Consider the following 27559-nt stretch of genomic DNA (forward strand, 5'->3'; position numbering starts at 1 on the left):
ATCTAGAACATTGTAAATGTATTGAAGTTAGTAAATTTGCAAACTAAGTTTCCAATAAAACATTTTCACCACAAAGACAATACAAGGGCGACGTAACATAGGAAGTACGCACCAAGTATTAGGGATACAACTATATATTTATAACAGCTTAATTTCCCTACATTTGTTACAGAAAAAATAGTGAATGAACACAATCCTTGGAACATAAAACTACAGTAACAAACTACATTTGAACTAGATATTCTCGCAAGGTTAAGCATCATTGGTCTCTCACACAAACAGACCTCACAACTCTCGTGAACCCTTGTTCAACAACTAGTCATACAGTAGCATGACCTGGGAAGCATGACAATGAAATCCCTCGTTAAGCGAACTGTGATCCAGAACAAGCCACCAAATGTATTTCCCTAGCCTTAAAAAAGGCAGATGAACACTTCAGTTAAACAAAGCCAATTACAAGTTAACAGACTGATTTACATTACAAACAATAAGTGAACAAATTGGTTACATTAAATTCCTTTTAACTTCAATTTGAGAACACTCCACACAACAATACACACCATAATGCCCCTGCTAGCAGGCTAATTACACTCTTCTGAGCAGAAATTTCTGAAACTGGTTATCCCTAAATTTGACGACAACCTATTCACTATCTGGGCCTGGCATCCTTACTGTTCCAGGCCACACACACTTCTTTGTTTCTTATTTTTTAAGAGGATAGGGACCCAACAGTTTAACTTCTGACACCCAACTCTGGTCTTCACAGACTAACCAATTAAGCTACCAATCAAATCGACCATCACTCTTCAAGGTGAAGGCTCTCTAGCCACCACCCGCTTTTGAACTCCAACAAATGGGGCCATTCCAACATAATAGGTGTGAATGTTTACTGCTGAAATGCCTATACAAACTACAATGGTCTCAAGGCCAAATTGTACACTTAGGGTAGTAGAAATGGGCAATAAATGCAGCATTACTATTGTCACCTACATCCACAGAACAAATTTTAAAAATTGTAATAAATGATATTTCTTCAAGTGCTTAATCTAGATGTAATGAGCACTGCTAATGCATAGTTATTCAATGGATTTAACGCCTTATGATCTCAATTTAACTATATAGTAACATTTTGATGCAAATTACATAAACAACTTGAGAAAATAGTCACAATTACAATTGTGGCAACCATGAAAAAGAAACTTTAACCATGCCACAGCAACGCCACCCCCACACTAACACCCAGCACCCAACCCTCCCCTTCCCCCCACCCACACCAATCACGGGACCCAAACCCAGCCATTTTATAAATTAAAGTTTAGCCCATTGTGTTTTGTGTTGAAGGGGGTAAGCTATTCACTGCTAATATAAACATTTTGAGAGTTCTAGATCTAGCAGGGTTGGATTGACAGCACTTCTGATCTTGAGACATGTATTTTTGTTTTTTTATATATATATATATATAAAATATATATCATATATATATTTTAGTTTCATTTGCACCAGTACTCTATTGAATTTGTATTGTTCGAATTGAAAAGTCCATCTGAAGCTAAAAGAGAGATAGAAGGGCCAAGTAGTAATTTCATGGATAACTGAGAACAAAAACCCAATTAAGGTTAACATTCAGGGAATGTATAACTACTCTAAATCTACAAATGCATCAATGCTTCTGCTAATTTATCTATTTACTATTTAATAAATCTGCTTAACAGTTCACAGCCTAAGCAGTTCACAGCCCAAGCCACTACCTACTAAAAGTGTTGACTCCATTGCTATCTGATGTGAAAGGAGATATCATGCAAGTACATGATTTGAGCCATAAAGTAAAAAAATGTTTTTTTTTAATATTTCTGGTCTTGTAGCAAATTACTGTGATGATGAGCAATTAAATGCACACTCTGGGATATAGGAAACAAAAGCTCACTTATGAAAGTAGCCTGAGACACAGAGTCAAAGAAAAACATTTAACAACTGCAATTCCAGACCAAATGACTCACCACATCAGATTCAAAGTCATCATCATCTTCCTCCAGGTCAGAGTCTTGATCCTCCTCAGGATCGTATTCTTCCGTCTGCAAGTTAGCCTGTGTAGAGAAAAATTTTTAAATTCTACAGTTAACTGTAATCTTTGATAATCTACCAATGCATTTAAAATGCCATATTAGACAATGAAAAAAAAGTGTAAAGAAATCACAGGTAAGCCACCAAATAAATGGTAAACCTTTTTTTCAAAGGGGCAAAACACTGCCACAATCTTTCACAATTAAGGAGTGAAAAATCAAATGCCTCTTAAATTATTTAGATATCTAAACTTGACTTGGTATATTTTAGCACCAAATAGAACATGTGCTAACAATATGCTAAGAATTACACTGACAACCAATTTAAGATAGTCAGCCGAGCTCGCAACGTGGCATGTACTGGAAGCTACATCTATTAATACACAAGGCCCTGTTCCTTGCAGACAGACATTGCGTCTGTTTCAGCTAAACAAAATAAGTGACTGCCATTCGCCGACTCAATCCTCAGGGCAACGCCTTGACCAATCAGGGTCAAGCTGCCTGGTTTAAATTTCAAACAATGCTTGGCAGTTAACTGTCAGTCACCATCAGTGGTGCATTGCCCATGGCAACGTCACTTGCCAACCAATCAGCACTCCCTTCAAATACAGTATATATTGGTGTTCTTGCAATTGCAAGGTAAAAAGCTTAGATATATCTCTTTTTTCAGCAACACTCAAGAACATTCAAGTCTGATGCAAATCTGCAAAAGGATTTTGAAACATGAACAATTATATGGATTTTAATAGAAGTTCGCTCTTATCGATTATGTTACATTTACAAAACTGCAGGTTTTTTTTAAAATAACGTTTTCTACTTGAGGGGGGCAAGAAGTAACTTGTTCAGTTATTGAGCAGATCAGGTTCAATGCACAGCAATTTATAAATATATGTGTGTGTGCGCATGTGCGTGCATGTGTGTGTAAAATAAACACATTTTAGCAACAATACTTAATCCCAATGTTTCAGGCAAAATAAAATAAGTATGAGACAAAAGCAGGGAAGTCATGCTGGATCTGTATAAAGCTCTGCTTAGGCCACAACTAGAATATTGTGTCCAATTCTGGCCACCACAATACTTGAAGAATGTGAGAGCTCTTAAGATGCAGAGGAAAATAGCTCGAGGAATAGAAAATTTCAGCTACAAAGTTAGTTTGGAGAAGCTGGGTTTTCTCTCCTTGGAGCAGAAGAGATTGAGGGGAGAACTAATAGTGGTGTAAACAAGATTATGAGCTTAGGTAAGATACACAAAGAAAAGCTGTTCCCACTAGCTGATGGTACTAGGACCAAGGGGCACAGATTTAAAGCTTCAGGCAAGGGATACGAGGAAGAACTTTATTTTGTGCAATAACTGGTGATGCCCCAGAGATACAGTTCTTCCATGTTGTAACATGTCCCTGAATGCGGAAATCAACTGGCAGAGCATCACCAAGTACATACTTTCTTAGAAATTTCCATTTTGTGAATGCTGTCAGTGCCTCCAAAGTCTGTGGATAACTCTGAATCTGGATGGTCTGCAACACCATATTTTTCTTCTTCTTCTTCTTCCTCCTCCTCATCATCTTCCTCTTCATCTTCCTCGGACTCCATATCTTGAGATATGTCAGCATTTTCCCCGTTAATGTTCTGAGTGACACCATTAGAAGAGTCTTTTTGTTCCTACAATACAGAGGAAAGAGGTAAAAATCAGGACAACATTTCAAATGTATGATGCAGTCAAAAATGTTGCATATATCTGGAATCTTCAGTCTTTTAAAACCCAAGCTTGACATTACCTAATTATGTTCTGATCTGTCATGTATTCTCACTTATTCTTTTCTACCTCATATCCTCTATTACAAGCCTTGGCCCTTACCTTCACTCAATATTTCTTTTATAAAACACAATGCATTCAAGAGATGGCTTTGCAGCATTTTCATGCTATAGATTTTCACAGTGCAGTTAATTAACACTTTCAACCATAATCAGAATTCATTTTTTTGCCACATATATAAAAGTATATCCATTTCACGTTGGTCAAGTGATTTCAAGCCATTCAGATAAGTTACTCATGCCTCGGGCTGCTTTTAAAAAGGACAGAACTGGTTTTGTTAGACATTTTTTTTCATAATTCCTTCAAACGTTGTTCATACCAGCATCATTATCCTTTTCACTATGCAACCTTCTAACACAACACAGCACCATCTGGTGTATCAAGTGTGTCACTACACTGTCAGAAAGGTTCAAACCTGCTCAATCAACAATTTTATACCAATCTAGATTAAAACTTCTACATTTGGTTCCAAGACCAAAGTTAATTGTAATTGACACAAACATGGCACCATTGGTTCAATGTTAATAATTAAGTAAAGGCTTTTTGTTAATTATTTCCAACTGGACCAATTTGTGTGTTTATGTTCTCCTTTTCATCCATATCATTCTCATGATTTAGGAGAAATTGTCATGGGTCATGTATTTGGAGGGTATGAAGAAGTGCTGAGTTTTTATTTTAAACATTGCCTGTGGAAGTTGGCCCTTATTCATCTAGGATGAGACCTAAGGCATTGGGTGAGTGCAGAAAGGCAAGGTGTAGTTCAACTATCTTGAAGAATGTGCATCTAGTTCTATCCTGTGATATTGGGGCAAATAGGATAGAAGGAAGGTGAGCATTAGTTATGTAGGGGAATTTATTTATTTAATTTTGCATGGATAAGGAATTCTAAGTACAACCAGTTAGCTCAGTTGATTACACTATGAATAATAACACTATCAACATGAGTTCAGTGCTGGCTGAGGTAGTTCTTGGAACCTGCCTCTTCTGCTTGCCCCATTGAAATATTATGGCATAATGAAAATACTACTGGAGATAAAGGTGTGTGGAGAGGCATGATCAGCAACCCTCAGACAACTGAGGATACTACGTGAAGAGATACAGAAGAAATTCTAAAGCTAGGTTTCAAGGTTACATTGATAAGTCTAGGTAGGCAAAAATTACACTTTCACTCAGTTTTACTTACACCTGAGAGAAGAAAATATACTGATTAAGTAACTGTTTTAAAAGTTACTATAATTCCTATGGCATTATATTTTTCATTAATTTTCATGGCTATTTCCAATGTATGTCCAAGTTTCATTTTCCAGTGAAGACTGACATTTCTTGAATTAGTTTTTTGTATCAAATGGAGGCATTTGTTTCAAAAGTAAATTAAGCAAGAAAATGTCAAGACCATAAAATTTTGTAACGATATGACTGGATGACAATTATTTTGCTCACAATTTGCAGTTGCTATATTGCAAGCAATGTGTTCTTTCAGACCCATGTTCATTCTGTTATACTATACTAAACGCAAGCTCCCATGCAAGCTTGTTAAAATTTAAGAAAGACCTTCGATTTTCATCCAAAGCAACTTCTACCTCAAATTAAAGATAAAGTAAGATACCTTGGTTATGACAAAAAGGAAATGGCTTGTTTTGGGTCGTCACATAGAATGTTCAATCTTGTAGCTAACTGAGGGCAAAGCATGTATATTTCAGATAGGCAAAATATAACCTCTCCTCAGGTTTAGAAAGGGCATAAACTCAGTAGAGCTTCTCCCAATAACTAATACTCACTTGACAAAATCATTAATATATTCACCATTCATAAAGTATACTGGAATTTATCTAAAATGACTAACAGTATAAAATCAAGACAATGGAACTGAAGAATTTTGGGGGGAAAAAAAAACTTATGCTTAAATAATGTAATAGATTTCCCCAAAGTAGAGATGGGAAAAATTCTAAGTAGGCTTACACTTTCTTGACCCACCTGCATGCCAGATGCAGACTGTGACATGTTCTGAAACATTTCAAGTACGGTGCGCTGTTTTAGCAGTTTGGTCTTCTTCTTAGGAGCCAGGCTATAAGTTCCCATTTTTCTCTTCTTCTTCCTAGCCACTGTCAAAGTTTTAATTATTTTGAACATTTAATAAAATCAGAAATTGTGTGCTTTGCAATTTAAGTCATGACCGTCATTCATGTTTATTTGCTGCTTTGTCAATTATAAATGCATGTAGTTATACACTCAAATTGGAATTGTTTTTATTGCACTGAATATGTACTTCAAGCTGTGCTATTCAGTTTTTAAATCAATATAAATATTAAACATAAAATGCCATTTTTAACTTTTAAAAATTAACATTTCTGCCATGGCATAATTTTTCTATGTAGTCAGGAAATTTTAAATTTACAGGAAATTTTATCTAATAACTACTGCTCTTAAATATTTATTGTTAATTATTTTATGTGAAGCTATGATATCTGTATCAGTTTAATACTTCAATGAGTGCACAATCAAATAAAAACTTACTGTATTCCAGTTCAATTTTTCTTATTACCTGACTGTGGTTTGCTAGTGGCAGTATTGTTCTGATTCTGAGGTAGTATCAGTTGCTGTGGTGGTGTTGGTTGTGGTGATGGAGGAGGTGGTGGCTTTTTCCCACATTCTAGACTATTTACACCTTCTTCCTTTGGGTCTTTGTTTGGTGGCTTTAAAAGGTAGAAGTACAAAATTAATGTCTTTTAACACTGTGGTTTTCAAAGTAACACTCCACTTATTATAACTGATGGAAATTATGCCCACCTAAAGCGTATTAATGGCATAAGGTGAATTAAATTTATAAGTTTAGACAAAACCAATTCCTGTCAGTTAAAACCTTAATTAGTGTTTTAGTGATCCCCTGATACTGTGTACTACTTAACACAACACTTAATTATTTGCTCACAAGCTTTTGATATAGCACAAGTATAGAAAACACTGCTGACTTGATAAAAGTGAAGAAACACAAAAATCCTGTGAAATAGTGTGTCAGGTAGTTCACTAATTAAGGTTACCTCATTCACATGACAGGCTTGTGAAAATGGCAAAAAATGCATGTATTAGATTATCAGTTTGCAACTGCAAATTGATCATGAATGTGAACATTAGCTTTCAGATAAGAAGTGTGAAGTTGAATATATTGAAATTAAAAGTATCAACTGGTTTCCTGAATTCTTTTAATGCTGATTCTCGAATCACAGATAAATATTGAACAATGAACATTTCTTAGGTGTGAAAGACCGCCATTATAAATAACTCACAACTGAGATGTTAATCTTCATAATACCCCTTCAGTTATAAAATGTAAGCTTTTTAAATCGATGCAATACATTTTCACCAGAATAGATTTAAAATCTGTAACTATTTTCATTAGAGTGATTTGATAGTGATGTTGATAATTGTGATGGATGGGACAGAATAGGGCAAAGCTGTTTCAATGATTTAGGAGTCTATAACAAGGGAACACACATTTAAGATTAAATGGAAGAGACATAGTACAGAAGAAACTTTTTTTCCTGATGGTTGAGAGGCCATGGAATTCAGAGAGTTAGCGATTAAAGACCATATGTATTTCTTTAATCATTTATGGAATGTTGTGTCTAGCATTTATTGCCCATTTGTAATTGCCTTGAATGTTGTCAACTTTTAGTAGGTCAGATAGGTGGTTGAAGGAAAGAGGGTTAAAGAATATGGGAACATGACTTTAGGGTTACTGCTCATTTGGAGGATAACATCAGTATGCCCTTTTCCGTATTGCAGTTTCAAAGTCATTTTACACAAATTTCATGAAAGTTGTTAGACCAACAAGAATTCAGACTGCCGGTATTTCATCTTTATTTTCCACTCACTGTTCATTTGACCATAAGATCAACTGTATGGCAACAGTTGATCCATCAGCTGGTGTACTGATTCATGAATACCCCTTTCACCTGCCAGCAACTTCAGCCGCCAGCCCCATAATAAACTCAAAAGGAACAACCAGAAATGCTTTGTCAAAGTACATCATAACGTTCCCAGCTACGCGGGTGAACGAGATTGGAAACAGAAACTGATCTCTCATGATCCAGTCACAAGCTTCCACAATGTCAAACTCAACGGAGCTGGCAACATTAAAGAGGCCAGTCAAACTTTGTTCCTAGAACTTGCCTATATATCTATGGTATCATGGCTAGCAATAGGAAGCAATTTTGGCTATCATCGGGTCCCCAGCAGGTTTCACAGCTGCAAAATTGGAAGACGACTGTTCAGCTGTGCATAGAACCAACCACTCTTACTGGTAGCAGTAACAAAAGCAAACGTTGCTGCTGAGACACCTCTTTACTCATCTGTTTCAATTAAGGTCATTTAGGGCTCACAATTACCCGTTATTGGTCAGGAACCCATTCATTATCGATAACCGAGGATCCATATTTAATCCCATTATTGTGTCATCCAATTTGCAGTTTTAGCTACAACAATGACAGCCAAATCATTATTACCTTTTGCCACAGGCTCTGTTCTAAAAGTTGTCAAAGTTTTCTACATTTCCACTCTTGTTGTCAAGACAGTTTGCTGGAAACCATGGCAGGGTTTTTCCTATGGTGGGCGCGCTGGGCGGGAGCGCACGTGGAGTCGATCACCACCCACAATTGGCTCCATGCCGCCATTTTACACAGGTGGGCCAATTAAGGCCCGCCCAGCGTAATGCGCGGCCTGTAGTGCTCAGCGCTACCTGTGCAGGCGGGGGGGGGGGAGGAAGAGTTGGGGCCAGGGCTCTTTCGCGCGCTTCAATCTCCTAGAGACACAGAGCTGCCTCAGGAAATTGAATCGATATTAAAATTATTAAATAAAAGGTTCAAAAATTCATTTAAACAGGCCCCACCTCATGTGGCTGTGTGACATGAGTTGGGACATGTTTTATACTTGTAGAAATTTATTTAATAAAAGCTTCAGGAAACCTCACCCCGCTCACGGATGAGGTTTCCTGAAAAACGCTAAGGCCGCTGGGGCTTTTCGCCTGCCCGCCAACTTTAAGGTTGAACAGGCAGTGTTCAAAATTGGTTCAGTTAATTTCTTAATGGTCTTAATAGGCTGTTTACATTTCGGTGGGCGCACAGCCGACTCCGGCACATGCCTGCCGAGCAAAATATCGCAATAGAGTGCGATGACGTCAGGACATATGCCGGACATCATTTTACACATCGGCGTGTCAGGCCCACCCTGACCGGAAAATTCTGCCCCATATAGTTTGCTTAAGAAGTCGCCAACAAAATTGCTCTCCAAACCATTATTCTTAATATATCAAAAAGCATTGCTTGCATACAGGCTTGCATTGTGTGCCAGGTTGCAATTTTGACCATTTAAATGAGAGGCACTGGAATCTTGGAACAATCAATTCTGTCCTTTGTAATATCATTAAGCTATTATCTCTGAGCACATTAGTTAAAACAGCAACAATGTGTGAGGCAGCAGACCTATTCATTTGTATGGCTGCTTCTATAGAGTACATAACTCTATAGAATGTGGGAATTCCGTGGGTTGTTCACTTTCTAAAATCTCGTCAAGTTTTCAATTTAGCATTTAACACTGAAATAAACTACAGGTTAAGGTTCAGTGTTAGTCAACGTTAAATGAGCTGCCTGCTGGCGGTAGCTGCTCATTAATTAGGTGGCTAGCAAGAACTGGTTTCCTGGTTGGAAGGTGCTGATTCGGATCTTTAAATTTTGCTAGTAAAATACAGGAGACTTTTGCTTGATTGAGTACTTCTTCTGCAGAGTAATTAAGTTGTGGAATTTGGTGATTGAAAGAATTCAGCACAGGTGCAACTCTGGTATTTAAAAAACAAGATGCAATCCAAGAAAGGGATCAGAAGACAGTGAGACCTGAGAGCTGAAGTCTAGAGGTATTGGTGAGTTCTAAGTTTTTTTTCTCTAAAGAAGTAGTTTAAACTTGAGCCAGAAAAATCTAAGTAGCGTATTAAATTTATAGCTTCAGTAGTTAAACTATTTAATACTACAAATAATCATGAAACACAAACATCAACTAATTTAATAAATAAAATGGCTTGTCTAAGATATGGCAGAGGAAGGTTGTGTGTCTGGACTGCAGAATATGGGAATCTGTGGATGACAAAACTGTCCTGAGTAAACACATATGTCGGAGCTGGCGCCGTCTTAAATTTCTCCAGCTGAGTCATTTAACTGGAAGTGTAAGTTGGAGAGGTTCTTACATATAAGGGAGAGGGAGGGATTTCTGGATGGTATTATCCAGGTTACAATCACGCCCCAGAGGAAAAAAACAGGTTTAAGAAAGGGAGGATGTTGACTATTTGGAAGTCAGGTAACGAGGGTTTAGGGGAGGTTGAGGAAGTCATCCCACAGACACTGGTTCTGTCCAACAGGCACAATGTAGTCGTTATTTGTGAGGACAAAGAGGAAAACTGTCTGGCGGACAGCCACAGTGCAAACCAAGGCACTATGGCTCAGAAGGACGTCTAGGGATAGGGGAAGTGGTGGTGGTGGGAAGAGCAAAAAAGGAATGTAGTACTAATAGGGGACCCTATAATTTGAGTAATAGATAATGTCTTCTGCGACCAAGAAGAAGAATTCTGAAGGGAGTGTTGTCTACCTGATGCCAGGGTAAGGGGAATTTCACAACAGTGGAGAGAAACTTGGAAAGGGAAAACGTAAATTCTGCGATTAACACATTCTGCTATTTTGCTGTCAGACAGTGCTGACCTTTATTCTGATTTTATCACCTGCTTTCGTCTTTAATACTATCATTACCACTCCCTTTGTCATGCGTTCCCTGATCACTGTCATTTAATCTCTCCTGCCCTCTAAACTATCCCTGACCTCCTATTTTGCTCCACCTACCGCTCCTCCCTTTCCAACGGCATAAAACCCATCACATCTCTACCTCTCTTCCACTCCAAAGAAGAGTCATATTGGATTTGAAATGTTAATTCCGTTTTTCTCTCCACACATGCTGCCAGACCTGCTGAGCTTTTCCAGTATTTTCTGTTTTTATTTAAGTTCAGTTCAGTTGTCATGGTCCATTTTAAAGCAAACAACAAAGGTAGGAAGAGGGACAGACATGCCCAAGGAATTATAGACCAGGTAAATTAACATCAGTGGTAGGAAAAATAATAGAATCCTACTAAAAGAGAGAAGATAGAAGAACACCTAGAAAAGAAAGATAAAATAACAAATAGCATGATTTCAAAAAGAAAAATCTTGCTTGATCAACCTCATTTTTGAGGAAGTAACAGAGAGTAGGCAATGGTAATGCAATAAATGTAATTTATTTGGATTTTCAAAAGACCTTTGATAAAGTGCCACATAATAGACTTAATAAATAAGGTCAAGACAATATGGAATCAGGGGATAAATGACAGAATGGATTTCTAGGTGGCTTGAAGACAGAAAGCAGAGAGAGTGGGAATAAAGTGTAGTTATTCCTTTATGATTACGTAAAGTGATTATTTCCGCTGGTCAAGGAGTTTAAAACAGTCTCAGGATAAGAGGCTAATCATTTAGGATTGAGATGAGGAGAAAATACTTTACTCAAAGGGTTGTGAATCTTTGGAATTCTCTACCCCAGAGGGTTGAGAATGCTCCATCGTTGAATACATTTAAGCCTGGGATAGATAACATAGATAAGATTTTTTGGAATTAAAGGATATGGGGAGCAGGCAGGAGCTGAAGCCCAAAATCAGCCATGATCATATTGAATGGCAGAGCAGGTTTGACAGGCCATATGGTCTACTCCTATTTCTTGTGTTCTTGTTCTTATTCAGGTAGCATGTGGTGCTGGGGCCATTGCTGTTCATAATTTGTATCAGCAATTTGGACATAAAATCAAAAACATATTTCTGAATTTGCAGATGACACCAAATTGCAGGCATAGGGAATAGTCAATACTGAAGGGGGACAGTAACAAATTACAGGAGGACATTAATAAACTTGCAGAGTGAGCAAATAACTTGGCAAATTAAGTTCAACACAGATAAATGTGAGGAGTATATTTTGGTAGGAAGAGTAGGGAGGTCAATTATTACTTAGGAGGTGAGAGTCTAGGTGCGATAGAGGAACAAAGGGATCTCAGAATACTAATACATCAATCATTAAAAGTTGCGCCACAAGTTAGTAAGAACATAAAAAAAAAGCACCATGCTTTATTTCCAGAAAGATAGAATTGGAAAATAGAGAAGTTATGTTAAACATGTATCAAATCTTGGTTAGACCAACTTATACTGCATACATTTCTAGTCATCATATTATAAAAAGGAAATGAAGGCACTTGAAAGGGTGCAGAAAAGATTTACAAGGATGAAATCAGAGAAGTGTGGATATCCATATCAGGAGAGGATTGACAGGCTGAGTTTCATCTCTCTTGAAAAAAGGCTAAGGGGTTGACCTAATTGTGGTCTTTAAAATTATGAAAGGATTTTTTTTTTAGAATGGATACAGTGAGAGAGTTTCTATTTGTGGGGACGAGCATAACTGGAGGCCACCAATATAAGATAGTCCAATATGGAATTTAAAAGAAACTTCTTTACCCAGAGTGGAGAGAATGTAGAACTCGCTAGTACGGGGGGTGGGGGGGCTTGAAGCAAATAGTATAGGTGCATTTAAGGGGAAGCTAGACAAGCATATGAAGGAAAAGAGAATAGACTGTTATGTTAATAGATTTATATGAGAAAAAATAGGAGGTGGCTCGATAGAACATAAACGTCACATGGGCTGGTTGGGCCAAAATGGGCTGTTTCAGTGCCTTACATCCTTTGAAGACTTGGATTTAAATTGTCCAAACTATTAAAGTGGAAGACTTCTGTGGATTAAAAGAACTTACATGAAAGGGCATTGGACTGTTTCAATTCAGTTCCCAGTGAGATTCCAATGACGTTACAAGCTGACATCCGAGTACCTTGTGTTGTGTATCCAAATTGTAAGTACTCCATTCCTGAACTGATTATGCTAAACTTGATGAGCACAAATATTTTCTCTTTTTTTTGCCAGTACACAACAAAACAGTAAGCAACATTCAAACATACTAGTTATTTATTGACCAAATGTAGGTTAAATTTCAGCAAACTTTTGACAATTACATCTCAATCATTAATCATTCAGAAACATCATCACCCATCAACTGCATGTAGCATTTCAGCCAGCATTCATCACTCATGGTTTGGAATGGGAAGAAAAGGAAATAAAAACAATTCCCACTGACATTTGAAAATATACATGTTTTCTTTATAAACAGTTATTTCCAGACACAAGCAGTTTACTAGATAACATCAACTAAATTCAATGACATAACCCTTGGAAAATCATTAATTATTGATGACAACATGAGCAATTATACTTTAAATACATAACTATTATGCTGATAATAAGTTTGTAAAATTGAAAGTTCTAATTCCTACACACAAATAATAACATTTTTTCTAAATTGTAGGTGTTATGGCTAGAAATATTTTCAGTCCTGCACAGGACCATCTAAAATTGGCATACAACGAGTGAAAAATTTGATTTCTTGCACAAGTAATCGGTCAAATCAGCTAAGTATACGTTAGTGTAAAGTTCATAGTACTGGTTTTATTTATTGGGCTTTTTAAATAGGGCAAGCATAATTACATCTCTCGCAGAACACTGTCCAGGAATGCCTTGCATAAAACATTTCCTTTTTCCGCTTCAATAGCCAAATTTCTTGTTCCCTTCTTCTGTGCCTTTTTATCTCGCATCAAAAAATAATCAGCTAGAAATAAAATTTACTTAAGCCTTATTTTATTAAAGAAATAATGCACGATGAACGCATGGCTTTCTACCTTATTTGCATTTTATTCCAACTTTTTTTTGTGCATTTTTACCTTCCAAGAAGAATGCACGTGAAAAGTTTTTTTTTAAAAATCAGGTCCAGTTTTTGCCATTATTAGCTTTGATATTACTGACAACAAATTCCCAAGACTCTGATATTAATTTGATATGAAAGGATGGGACTTGCATTCATATTGTACCTTATTATTTTCAGGGACAGTGACAAAGGAGCGGGAGTAGGCCATTTGGCCTTCAAGTCTGCCCCACCATTCAGCAAGATCATGGTTCTGGTTTCAGCTCCACTTTCCTGATTCCCTTCCATACCCAAATAAAATCTGTATAACTCTGCCTTAAATAAATTCAAGGATGTAGCCTCCAATACTTTCCGGGGAAGAGAATTCCACACACCACAGACTCTTTCACTTTAAAAAATAAGAGGTGCCCCTTTGAAGACAATGTCCCCTAGTTTTAGTTTCCCCCACAAAAGAAAACATACGTCGTGTATCCACCCTATCAAGTCCCCTCAGGATCTTTTATGTTTCAATAAGACTACCTCTCATTCTTTTAAACTCCAATGGGTATAGCCATTGTTATTATTTATTTCATTGTTATCACCTCACCTTTCTTTACTCCAGGATGTCCAAAGCACTTTTGAGGCAATAAAGTACTTTCAAGTGTAGTCATATTCACAATGTAGTGAAATGCAGCAACCAATTTTGCACACAACAAAGTCCAGCAAACAGCAATAAGATAAATTATCAGATAAAATCAATTCAAGTGCTGTTGAATAAGGGATAAATATTGCTAGGACACCAAACACCAGCCCCCGCCACTCTACAGATAGTGTCGCGGAATCATAAGAACATCAGAAATAGGAGCATGAGTAGGAGTCGGTCATTCAGCCCTTCAAGCCTGCTCTGCCATTCAACAGATTATGGCTCATCATCCACCTCAACTCCACTTCTCTGCACTAACCCCATATCCTTTGATCCCCTTACTATCCAAACTGGCCAATCTCTGTTTGAATACACTAAACAACTAAGCATCCACAGCCCTCAGGGTTGTGAATCTTTGGGATTCTTTATCCCAATGAGTGAAGCAATTTCTCCCCATCTCAGTCCTGAATGGCTGACTTTTGAGACCCTAGGTTCTCGACTCTCAACCAGGGGAACAATTCTCCTAGTATCTACCCTCTCAAGCCCTCAAGAAATCTAATATGTTTCACTTCTCATTCTAAACTCTAGGGAATATAGGGCTAGTCTACTCAATCTCTCCTCATAGGGCAATCAGCTCATCCTAGGGATTATCTCTCCTCAAAGGGCAATCAGCTCATTTTCGGGATTAGTCTACTGAACCTTTGTTGCTCCCTCTCGAAGGCAAATATATACATCCTTAGATTAGGACGTTAAAAACTGTATAGTACAAAACAAAAGTTATTCTGCAAAAATAAAAGGGAAGCAGGGAAGAGACACATTATCAACTCAGGCAAAAAGTAGTCCAGGTGAGGCCTCAACACGGCCCCATACATTTCTGTAAGACTTCTTTAATCTTATACTCCAATTCCTTCATTATAAAGGCTGACATACCATTTGCTTCCCTAATTGCTTGTTGTGCTTGCCATGGTAACTTTGTGATTCAAGTACAAGGAATCCTAGGTCCCTCCGAATACTAACACTCCCCAGTCTCTCTCCATTTATTTTTTTCATGTCCACCTGTTCTTGTTTAAATACATTGGGAACAATTTAGAAGATGGTATTTCCTCTCCTACTTTGGTATCCTCATGCAACAACCCCAATCTAGAGCATGCAGATAATTTCCATGTAGTCCTCTTTACTGGACTTGGCTTGACTCCAAGGAATTTGAGGCAGAAAATGTATGACTTGCCTGACAGGTTTTTTTTCCACTCACTGTAGGAAAACATCAAGCTGTTGCTCAGCATATCCCCTGAAAGTATGTCAGAGATCTGCAAACTGTAGTACCTACATCCAAACAGTGACTCAAAATACAAGCCAAATTCCATCAATGATTTGAGTTTTGCATTTGAATTTGAAAATAATGGAAGAAAAACTAAAACCTCTTCGATATTTCTCCTGTTAAACTTCAACACTTCATTCAATGTTTCTAACACTTGACTTTAGCTTTTCCTAGCATAAACCCTATCAGTAACTGAAACAAACAAGAGTAATTTTCCAACCTGACAGGTGATGTGGGGAGTTTTGCCAGCCAGTAGCAGATATTAGAAATACAGGCACACAATTTTCCAACCATGAGAATATATCAGGAAATTATGCTCCGCACATGCTTGAGTTTCTGACATGAGCTCCCTTCAGGTAAGATTCCCCAGCATAGAATCATAGAATGGTTACAGCACAAAAGGAGGCCATCCGGCCACTGCTATCCATGCTAGCTCTCTGCAATAGCAACTCAGATAGTTCCACTCCTCTGACCTTCCCCCATAGCTTTGCAAGTATTTTCTGCTTCAGGTGGTTACCAATTCCCTTTTGAAAGCCACAATTGAAAATGCCTCCACCACTGCCTCAGGCAGTGCATTCTACAGCCTAATCACTCACCTGCTTAAGTATTTATTCACCTATGGTTCTTATGTCAGTGACTTTTAGTTCTCAACCCCTTCGCCAGTAAAAACAGTTTCTCTCTATCTACTCTTGCCTGGACTCCAATGGCTTTGAAAACCTCTATCAAATCTCCTCTCAAACTTTCTCTTCTTTATCAGGCCCAGTTTCTCCCATTTATTCATGTAACCTCAGTACCTCATCCGTGGAACCATTCCAGCAAGACCACAAAGTTGGAAAATTACCCCTTTGAATCCAACACTGCTTTAACAAGATGATGCCAGGTTTCAGAACCTGTCTTGTGTAAAAAAAATTCAATTCTTAAAACATGTCAAACAACAAGAAATGAAAACAGAAAATGCTGGAAATAGTCAGCAGGTTTGATACCATCTGTGGAGAGAAAATCGGAGTTAATGTTTCAGGTCTGTGGCCCTTCAATTCTGGTGTTATAAATTAAATTGTACTACAAACTGACCCATGGTTTCTTTCATCATCGTACAACTTTCGAGACTTTTGTAATCTCAACTTTCAGACTGAATCTTGAGATATGAAGAAGCTGATATAATCTTTCATCTGGTGTTGCACAAGGATATTGATATTCTGCACTGATCTTCACTGGGGCAACAATTCAACAGTCCATGTCCAAATACAACAAGACCTGGACAATATGTAGGCTTGGGTTGACAAGCGGCAAGTAACATTCAAGCCACACAAGCGTCAGGCAATGACCATCTCCAACAAGAGAGAATCTAACTATCACCCTTTGACATTCAATGGCATTACCCATTACTAAATCCCCTACTATCAACATCCTGTGAGTTACCATTGACCAGAAACTGAACTGGATCAGTATATGAATACCGTGGCTATAAGAGCAGGTCAAAGACTAGGAATCTTACAGTGACTAACTCATCTCCTGACTCCGCAAAGTCTATCCACCATCTACAAGGCACAAGTCAGGAAAGTGATGGCATACTCCCTACTTGCCTGGATAAGTGCAGCTCCAACAACACTCAAGAAGCTTGACACAGTTCAGGACAAAGCAGCCTGCTTAATTGGCACCCCTTCCACAAACATTCCTCCCTCCACCACCAACAAACAGTGGCAGCACAAGATGCACTGCAGAAACTCACCAAGACTCCTTAGGCAGCACCTTCCAAACTCACAACCATTACCATCTAGAAGGACAAGGGCAGCAGAAACATGGGAACACCACCGTCTGGGAATTCTCCTCCAAGCCACTCACTACCCTGACTTGCAAGTATATTGCTATTCCTTCACTGTTGCTGGGTCAAAATCCTGGAACACTCTAACAGCAATGTGGGTGTACCCATACCACGTGGACTGCAGCGGTTCAAGAAGGCAGCTCACCACCACTTTCTCAAGGATAATTAGGGACAGACAATAAATGCTGGCCTAGCCAGTGATGCCCACCTCCTATAAGTGAATTCAAATAAAACACACCGTACCCTTGTTCGGCAAGAGGGAAAATTGCTTCACTCCTGATCCCTCAAGCGCTTATGTATGCAGAACGTGGGCAAGATCAGACTCGGTTTTAAAGTCTTTCAGTTAGCACTCATACCATTATTCACAAATGAGTAATTGACACATGGGAACGTACTACAGGTTGACCATCACTCGAACTGTAGGCCAGTAAGCAAGTCAATCCCTCAGGAAAGGTGAGCATTAAGTTATAAAGGGAAAAAAAATGTCAAGGTCTGTGGCATTAGAGCACTGTTTATAAACATTAAAAAAAAAATCTACAATTAATACACTCCAGTCATTTTTAAAAAAATAAAATCACATGGTTCACTGGAAAGGCCACAATTATTGCTCTTCCCAGTTGGCTAAGTGCTTGGTATCAATGTTGTGACATCAGATTCAAAAGTCAGAATGAAAATCAAAATCCTAGAACTCCCTCCCTCACAGCACTGTGGGTATACCTACACCACATGGACTGCAGCAGTTCAAGAAGGCAGCTCACGGCAGCCTTCTCAAGGGCAACTAGGGATAGGCAATAAATGCTGGCCTAGTCAATGATGCCCACATCCCATGAATGAATAATAAAAAACGAAATAACAATGGTGTCCAGCAGTCAAAGCACATGTCAGCAGCTTTCCTGTCCCTGAAGGGCAGTTGTAAAATAGATGGGCTTATATGTCAATCCAGATAGTTGAAAAATTCTCTAATTTAATAAACTTAACTTCAGATATTGCCATTCTGGGATTGGAGATCAATCTCTGGATTGCCGATCCAGTACCGTAATCACTATACTACCTATGGTCTTTTTTTAAAAATGATTCGTGTCAAATGTTCTTCGTTAACGCAAGTAGTTTCTTTCTGGATAAACCACTATTGATGACTGCCCGTAAAGGAAATCAGCATCAATATGCCATCCTCTTCCAGTTAGAAAATGAAACAAACTTTTTACAAGAATGACATTTCATAGAAAAACAGGCGGGAAGGAACAAAGCATTTTAGTCATGCAATTTTCAGCATTTAAGACCATTTTTCTTTCTGGTGCAGGGTACGGTAGTATGTAATGCTGGATGTGAGTGGCTCGATACTTTATTGCACAGGCATTGAGTGGACTTTGAGTGCAAATAAAATGGTCATTTCTGACGTCTGGAATACAGGCGGCAGCCCTGGCATGAGGTAGAAGCAGATCTTTGGCAGCCTAGCTAAAGAAGCATCATGGGAACTGCCAAGGTACCTTGCACAGACTCGCAGAATATGCATCCTGTGGTCACACTATCTGCACGGTGATTGAGTGGAATCCCTTCCTGTTGACGAAGGCACCCAGCTGACCCGCTGGCGCCTTGATGGCCACATGTGTGCAGTTGATGGCATCCTGGATGCAGGGGAACCCAGCAATCGCTCTAAAGCCGCTGGCTCGCTCAGCCTGGTAAAGAATAAAGGTCAGTACCCGCCTGAACAGAGCTTCTGTCACCAGCTTCACGCAACTGTGGACAGCTGATTGGGAGACTACACAGATCCCCCACTGACCCCTGGAAAGAGCCAGAGGCGTAAAAGTTAAGGGCCATTGCAACCTTCAAAGCCACTAGCATCCACCCACACAGTTGGAGCTGATCTCAGGCCCAATCATCTGGCAAATGGAGGTCATGGTCTTCCTTGAGAGGCAGAGCCTCCTTTGGCATTGCACTTCAGACATATTGAGGTAGCTGCATCGCTGCCTGGAAATTCTGACAACAGGACAGAGGTGTCTTCTATGGCCCCTTCCACCTTGGTCTTTCTGCTGGCCCTGCACCTCTCCTCCCTTGGAAGCTGCATTAAGACACCTGGCCTCCTTTCCCTTCTGCCCCTCTCTTCCCCCTCAGAGGAGGTGCCACCAGTAGAGACCACAATCCCCATTATCAGGTAATGGAAGGCCATCTGATACCTGGAGGGATCCAGAGTCTGAATCCTCCAGGGGCCTCGGAGACACCAGTAAGTCCTGAAATGAAACCCCAAACAGAGATGCCAAGTACCAACAAGCAACCAGCAGCAAACTATCTCCAAAACTCCACACTACTCAGACTGGCAATGCTGCTGACCCTTTTTAATCCCACCCTTGGATAAGGTTTAGCAAATTGGCGGTTGCCCGTCTGCCCTTTTTGCAAAAGTCGCAAAGGCAATGTAAAATCCAGTTTAATTGTCTTTTTGATGGCCTTAATTGGCCTCGTAATTGATGGCGGGTGTGGCTCCAACTCCCGCGCATGGCCACCAACCGAAATATCGCGCAAGTGCATGATGGCATCGGGACGCTCACCCGATGTCATCACATGCTATTTTATGCTCGAGTGGTTCGGGCCCATGCCCGCCTGCTCAGCGAAAAATTCTGCTCCAGAATTATAAAACAATATAGAGACACTGACCTTTTAAAACATCAATTTTCTAGTTAGCTTTTAAAACAAAGGGACTAGGTTTCTTATTACAGTTTCCTGCATAAGAAACTTAACCTCAATCTCAAGTAAACTATAATCTCTTAGCGATTAGTGGCAACAATAAGATAGCACATTCACTTTAACAACAATTTCTTCTGTGAATATGAAATGGCAAAATGCAACTGCTGGGAATTGGGTATTTTATTTTGACTGGGAGGGAGTGGCAGCAGTTCACAAAATAGATCTGACAGTTTCCGAATACTGGGAGTCACAGCTCCAATGGATTGTGTGCTATGTTGTTAATTGCACAAAATGCCTCAATACAGGGATAAAATTCTCCAGGTCTGGAAAATTGTCTACTCATAGGATATCATTAGAATGTAATCATATTCTATTCTGCCAGTTGGCAATTCAGTTATCCACTTTTTAAAAAAAAGACTAAATATATTCCAAAACTATTCATTCGGTAGACATTAACATTCTAGCATGCCAGTAATGTCTATTAGTCGTTTACCTAACTCATTACTGGGTCCTTGTAGAAATCTTAATTTATGACAAACCATAAGCCAACTAAATCAAATGATAACAAATGAGCGTGCTATAGTTACTTCAGAATAAAAGAAATCTAACAATCCAGAAAGTAGAATGTTTTCTTGTTGCATATTTCAGCCTCCAATATCATCTACAAAGTCACGAGAAATTTCACATGCTTTGATGGTTAAACCTGTTGTGCACCAGAGTCTATCAACAGAACTAGCTGGATCACATCAAATGCTGTTGGGCCTCCCACACCTCTGGGAAATCAGCTCACAGCACCACCATCATTCGTGAGAATAGAAACAACCCATGGCTTCTTTTCTCCACTACCAACTGTCTCCGTGTATCCTTCTCCTCTGCTGCTTTTGTCCAGAACTTCAACAACAAGTAAAAGCAGCTCATGGACTCCATCAGTGACAATACATTCAGCTACTTCCTCCTCCTCCTCACCCCCTGCCCAACAAGCCAAACAGATTTCCTCTAGCTCTAGTTCTGAACCTGCATCAGTATCCAATTTCTCTCCAATCTCCCTTCATGCCGTCTCTGACTTCAACTTGTCCATGACCCCATCTGTTGTTCACTTAACCACATTCTCACTGAACCGCTGAACATCCAACTTCTCTCCTGGGCCTTAACACTAGCCAGAATTATAAAGTTTCCTCTCCTCAAAGAACACTTGAGTCCTAGTCTGTGTAAATTGCGATCTGATCTGTAACCTCCCTTTCTTCACCAACCTCCTTAACCATATTGTAGTATCCAAATTTGTGCCGCTCTTTCCAATAGCTTCAAGTTTCAATCAGTCCAATCTGCTGTTCAGCCCTCCCCAGGCACTAAAACAGCCCTAAGTCAAAGTCACAAATGATAACATGCACAACTGTGGTACACTATCATTCCTTGTCCTCAAAATCCTTTTACAGCTACTGACAAAACTATCCTCCTTCAACAGCTTTCCTCCATTGTCCAGTTAAGTGCAACTCCTCTCTAGGCTCCACTCTTACCTATGAAATCAAAGGCAAAATATCTCCAACAATGATTTGTCTTCCCATCTCCACAGTATTACCTCTGGATTTCCAAAAAGATCTAGCCTTGGCCTCCTCTTCATTCTTATCCACATATTGCCTCTTAGCAACACCATAGATACACATGGTATTAGCTTCCACGAGTACATTGATGACACCCAGCTCTACATCATGCTCTAGACAGTCGGGGCCCCGTGCTCTGGAATGTTCTCCCTAAAGCTCTTAGTCTTCCCACTCCCCTCTTTTTAAAGACCCTCTTTTATACCATTTGCTTTGGTCAAGCTTTTAATCAAACATCCTTCTCTCTCCTTTATTGGATTGGTGTCCATACTTGTCTCACTGTGATTCTACATGGAACTCAGTCATGGCAGGAGACTCCCAGTAGGACAACGGAAACTCTTTAGGGATGTCCTCAAAGCATCCTTGAGGAGATCAAATATCCCACCCACTCAGGTGAGTCCCTGAATTGTGATTAATCAAAATGGTGAAGGTTCATTTGGGAATTCACCAAACACATCGAGACGCTTCGTCGTGAACACACAAAGGCAAAGTCAAGGCATCAGAGAGCATGCACAAACCTTACAACAATTTATGAACCTCACCCTCCAAGCACCACCAGCTCCGCATGTGGCAGAGTCTGCAGATCACGCATAGAACTTATTAGCCATCTCAGAATGCATCACTGGAAATGGAAGCAAGCCATCCTGAATCCCAAGGGACTGCCTAAGAAGATGACTGTGATTCTGGGAAGTGGCTTGGAAAATCTTTCGACATTAAAGGTTACATAACAGCAAGTTGTGATTTTCTATTCCTGTGTTGCATGCCAAATTAAATTTTGAAAAAGTTGTCATACAAAAAAGTTTAGAACTCATCACTGGCATTTTTGATTCATTCTTTCATCTTTTAGATAATCATTCCAAGACTTTTAAGAATTTCATACAGGTCGTTGGAAATATTTGAATTTGGTTCTTTACAGTCGTCTTCTTATGCAGTCCCTCGGGTTCATTACTCATCTTGCGCAACTTTCAGGAAAATAGCATCTTAAAAAGACTCCATTAAGTATTATAAAACAGACTACGAGACTAATTTCAGAAAGTTGAAATTCACCATCAAATTTGCACAACATATTTCAGAAAGTTACATAGCATCTTAATTTTGGATGGTTCCTGTGAGCATCATATATCCAGATAGCTACGTCCCCCATCCAATGTGGTTTAGTACTGTTTTATCAACTCTGTTAGTACTCGCGCATGATTTAGGTTTAAGTGCAGCCAGTTTATGAGAGTACATCATTGTTGGAGTTTTAAAATTACTAAATTGATATCAAGACAAGACTTGCTAAAAATATTTGCAGTCAAATTAGTATCTTTACAGTGCTTGACAGAATCAACATTTCACCATGGAAGAAGCTATGTAAAGCTGTCCATGTGTAAAAAAAGGCCTAAGATTAGAAATATAAATTTCATTAAGAATCTGATCTTGCCATTTGTTTATAGTTGTAGATTATGAAAAATCTAATTGAAAACAATTTCCCCAGAGTTAAAATGGCATGTTTATATCTGATGAGCTCAATATTATTTGAGGAATAAGCACTTTATTTTCTTAATCTATCCATTATAATTGCAGCATCTAGCATCGAAGAAAGCAACTTCCTAACTACCAATCTTGTTCCATGACAAGTCCTTGCTTAGGATTCAATTTTAGGAGCAACATTATAACTTATCTTTCCTTAAATCTAAGTTTGTGCACTGGCATGCCAGTTATTAAAGTTAGACTGTGTAGAAACTCTGGAGTTTCTAGACTGCTCATCATCTTTTTCAGCGATAGAATCAAAGCCGCTGTATTCTTTTAGTTCACCTGACAGCTTTTCGTTTAAATTGAGTGAATCTTCACTTTTAGCATAAAGAATAGCCTTTGCACAGTAAGTTGTATCAATAATTGTCCCTGCCATTTTGTGACATTTAACCAATTCCATCATCTCAAACCTTCCCTCACATGCCATCCCATCTTTCCCATTCCTTCTATCCCTCCGAATGCCATCTCCATCCCAACCATCAATCCCATCTCATATGGAAACAATCTCTCCAGCCAGGGCAACTTTGTTGTTGGGCTCCCCTTACCTTCTGCTGTTTCTGTTCTCTACCAAACCACACCCACACCCTCCACTGCTACCAACCACTGGAAGTCATACATGCAGCACCCGCTGCAATCCTCTGTGTGCATCACATGCCTCCCCTGCACCAGACATTGCCCAAAGAATAAATGCACCAACAGACACACCCCTTAAACTGGTCAATCAAAACACAGTCAGGCCAGACAAAAACTGAGTATTATTATTATAGATTCTAAATGGCTTTTAGGCTATGTTGTGTCGTGCATAATTGGACCTCTTTCTGTAAATCCAAAGTAACATTTTTTCACAAAAGCAAACAATTCTCTATCACCAATTTTTAATCCTTATCAAGACATCCTGTATTTCAAGCAGTTTATTCCAAAATTTGAGTAAATTGTGGAAAATCCTGTAACCAGTATAAGTGGGTTCCATTCTTTTGAAGGTTAAGAATTTCTCACCTGATTTGAGTTGAGTTTAGGGAGAGTCTTCCTTGCTCTGTGAATCTTGACCTCAGTACTGAGGCCTTGTGAAAGTTTTTTAGCCTGAGATGTATTTTCTTCTGGGTTTTCTTCTTGTGATTTGGCTGATGCCACATTAAGCGGTTTCATGGCTTGATTTTGCAGAACTTCAACTGCACTTAAGTTTTTTACCTTGTTAACTCCTCCAGCCTTGCTAGGAGATGAAGGAAGTGTTTTGGCAGCATGACCAATTAGAGGAGTCCCAGTCTGTACCTGTGGTAAGGGTTTACTATTTAAAACAAATCCATTACTTCCTGTCAAAGACGTTAGTGTCAAATCATCTGAATTCATATGATTGCTTGCTTTAACAGTCTTATTGTCTTCTCCTAATATTCCATTTTCATTTATCTGCTTTAGTTCACTTAAATCCCACGATGCTGTTTTTATAGTGTCCTGAGTGTTTTTAACTGATGTTTGATGATTCTTTGTCGAAGATGCTTCTTCACTCTTTCCACAAGAACCATTGGTTTCACCATCTGCAAACATCTCACAAACTTCCAGTGGCTTCTCTGTGGCACTCAAATTAGCAGCTTTGAGGTCACTTCCTGTAGAAGAGGTCACAACAGCTTCATTACTTCCTCCACAAGAACAGTACATGGACAAGGTAAAGGGAGAATTGCGAGCGATAGCAAGTATGCAAAATGCTTAATATGTGCAGAAAGTTTTTTGGTACCCCAAGTCAAGAATAAATAAACATAGCAAACAAACAATTTCGTTAAATTATTTTTATAGAGATGTTTAAGTTTCTACTTTGTGAAAAGATTAAAAACTAACTTGTAGGTCCTTGTCCTTGGTCTTTTAATGGAAACATGTAAAGTTTTACCTCTTCAAAAACAATAAAGGCACTGAAACTAGCTAGAGGGCACACTAAGTTTTATCATGTCTCGGAAGTCAGTTGTATTTGTGCGCAGCAACCACTTTATATAAAACTTTCATTATGTTAAATTTAAAATGTCAAACAGTATTGTAACATACAAGAACTATTCTGCATTAAATTAACTTATAAATATGTGCCAAATAATTTCACAAACTTCTAATTTAAATTCAGTCAGATTGGAAATAAGACAGTATTTGTACAATTACATTTTGGAACTGTGTTATTATGTGCAATATATAACCAGGTTGATTATTAAGGAGACACAAAATACAGAATAGTTTATCTAAACTGTCAAATTCATGCACAAAAAAGGTATTACAGAGAGTGCAGAGAAGAATCACCAGAATGATTCCAGGGATGAGGAACTTCAGTTACATGGATAGTTTGGAGTAGCTGGGCTGTTCTCCTTGGAGAAGAGAAGAGGCGATTTGAGAATGAGGTTCACCATCCTGAAAGGTCTGGACAGAGTAAATAGGGAGAAACTATTCCCACTAGTGGGCAAGAGGGCACTGAATTAAGGTGATTGACCGAAGCAGCAGCAGCGACATGAGGAAAAACATGTTTATGCAACAAGTGGAGAAAAGACAAGGGAAGGAGACTAGTGGAGTTGCCCTTGCTGGGAGCTGGCACAGACCACATGGGCTGAATGGCCTCTGTCTGTGCTGTCACCATTCTATTAGCTATCCAATGTTGTACAATCATGAATCCTAAGACAACACCTCAATTTCCCAAACGTGTATTTTACCACCAAATCAGTGAAATATCTTTGAATGTGAAATTTGGTGTATTTCAAATTTTGAATTCTTCCTTCTAGCAAGGGCCTAAAAAGTATATTTTTGCCAAAGTACTATTTGACATTATACTGCAACAGTTTCACTTCTAAATCAACAGCTAAGATAAACACACCCTTCCATCCTACATGGCTTACTTTAAACTCAGCAGTTATCTATGAACTAAATCGACAGGCTATCATAAAAATGCAGATTTTGATTTCCAGTTATGAAGTGTGCTAGATTCACAGTGCTATATGAACCATAAAGCCTTCATGGAATTAAAATGCTTTGTTTATACAATATATTTAAAAAAAAATACCAAAACAAATGGCCCAGAGTTTTGCCAGAACAGAGATGTTCTGTGTTGTGGCAAAGATAGCAGAAATACCCGAAAATCCTAAGACCCACCCCCAAATACAGCATTTCCTATTTTCATGGAGGTGGGATTGGGGACGTTTCACACATGTGCAATTTATGGAGGCAGGTGGCCATTTAAATCATCAGCTGCCTCCACTGAAGTGGGATTTTGGTAGGCCAGGAGTATGAAACCTCAAGTGTGCAGATTACACCAGGCAGTAGCAGACTTGAACTTTGTGAATTTGTCTGGATAGCTGGGGTACAGAGTGCCCTTTTGGAGAGGTAAGGTACCACTTTGGATCTGGGCCCAGGAAACCTTTGGGGCAGGTAAGGTGCCCTTTGAAATTGTTAAAAGAAAGCATAAATATGCATAACAAGGGCATAAACACATTACTGTCAAGCTCATTGGAACTGTCAGAGACCTGTCAAAGTCAACTGTCAAAATTGTCAGAAGCAGCTGTCAAAACAATAAGAAGCACGTGACAAGGGGACCTGTCAAAGGGAGCTAGCAGCTGTCAAGACATTTAAAAACCCTGCCCTTTAAATCTTTGAAAAAAAAATGTCTGCAGTGTTAAATAAAAATGTTTGCTATTTCATTATCAGTTGATATAAGTCTGAAGGCTTACATTACTGGATTAGTGCTGCATAACTGATTTCACAACTATCCATTTTCACAGTAGGGTGCCTACCATTTCACAGTTTGATCGAGAGCCACAAGTGGTTATTGATGCTTTGATCTGGGATTATGAATTCCAATGTTTGTTGTTATAAGGGATTATGCACTTGAATAAAATGTTTGTTGTCATAAGGCTTATCTAGTTGATGGAATGTAAATGTAGTAAGTAGGCGAGTTGGCATGTTAGGTGTAAGGGCAAACGGTGGTGGGTTGGAGGGGGGGGGCCATAGGCTGGCATGGATGGGTCATGGGGAGTTGCCGAGGGAGTGGGGGGAGGGGTGGGGGGTGTGATGGAACGTGAGGGCTAGAGGGGTGTTTCATGTTTTGTTTTTAAACTTTGGGACCCAGTGCCAGATCCCAGAGGGCCTCCAACCCAGCATCCTCCTCAGTTCTTCCAGGGTCGCCTGCTCCAACTTCTAATCCAGCCCAACCCTTCCAAAAATCCAACATCTGGGCAGCCATTTTTAAAGGCAGAGTTCGCAGTGCCGGGAGTTCTCCCATCTCTGCATATTCAATCTGGGAGCGTAAATCTGAGTTTAGGA

At 39.1% G+C, this 27559-nt stretch overlaps 1 protein-coding gene across 14 annotated transcripts in view; it reads right to left on the reverse strand.

Annotated features, from left to right (window-relative positions):
* The window catches only part of ehmt1b (euchromatic histone-lysine N-methyltransferase 1b), a 171579-nt gene that overhangs the window by 83595 nt on the left and 60425 nt on the right, over window positions 1-27559 (reverse strand). For 13 of the 14 annotated variants that reach the window (XM_041192991.1, XM_041192994.1, XM_041192988.1 and 10 more), the window contains 5 exons: window positions 24275-24879; window positions 6415-6565; window positions 5847-5974; window positions 3500-3718; window positions 1998-2084 (listed from right to left, as the gene is read on the reverse strand). In XM_041192991.1, the coding sequence (XP_041048925.1) occupies window positions 1998-2084; window positions 3500-3718; window positions 5847-5974; window positions 6415-6565; window positions 24275-24879 (1190 nt within the window). The remainder of the gene's footprint in view (window positions 1-1997; window positions 2085-3499; window positions 3719-5846; window positions 5975-6414; window positions 6566-24274; window positions 24880-27559) is intronic. The other variant, XM_041192999.1, reaches the window with a different exon arrangement.

Source organism: Carcharodon carcharias, chromosome 8 (genome assembly GCF_017639515.1).
Source record: "Carcharodon carcharias isolate sCarCar2 chromosome 8, sCarCar2.pri, whole genome shotgun sequence".
Lineage (NCBI taxonomy): Eukaryota > Metazoa > Chordata > Chondrichthyes > Lamniformes > Lamnidae > Carcharodon > Carcharodon carcharias.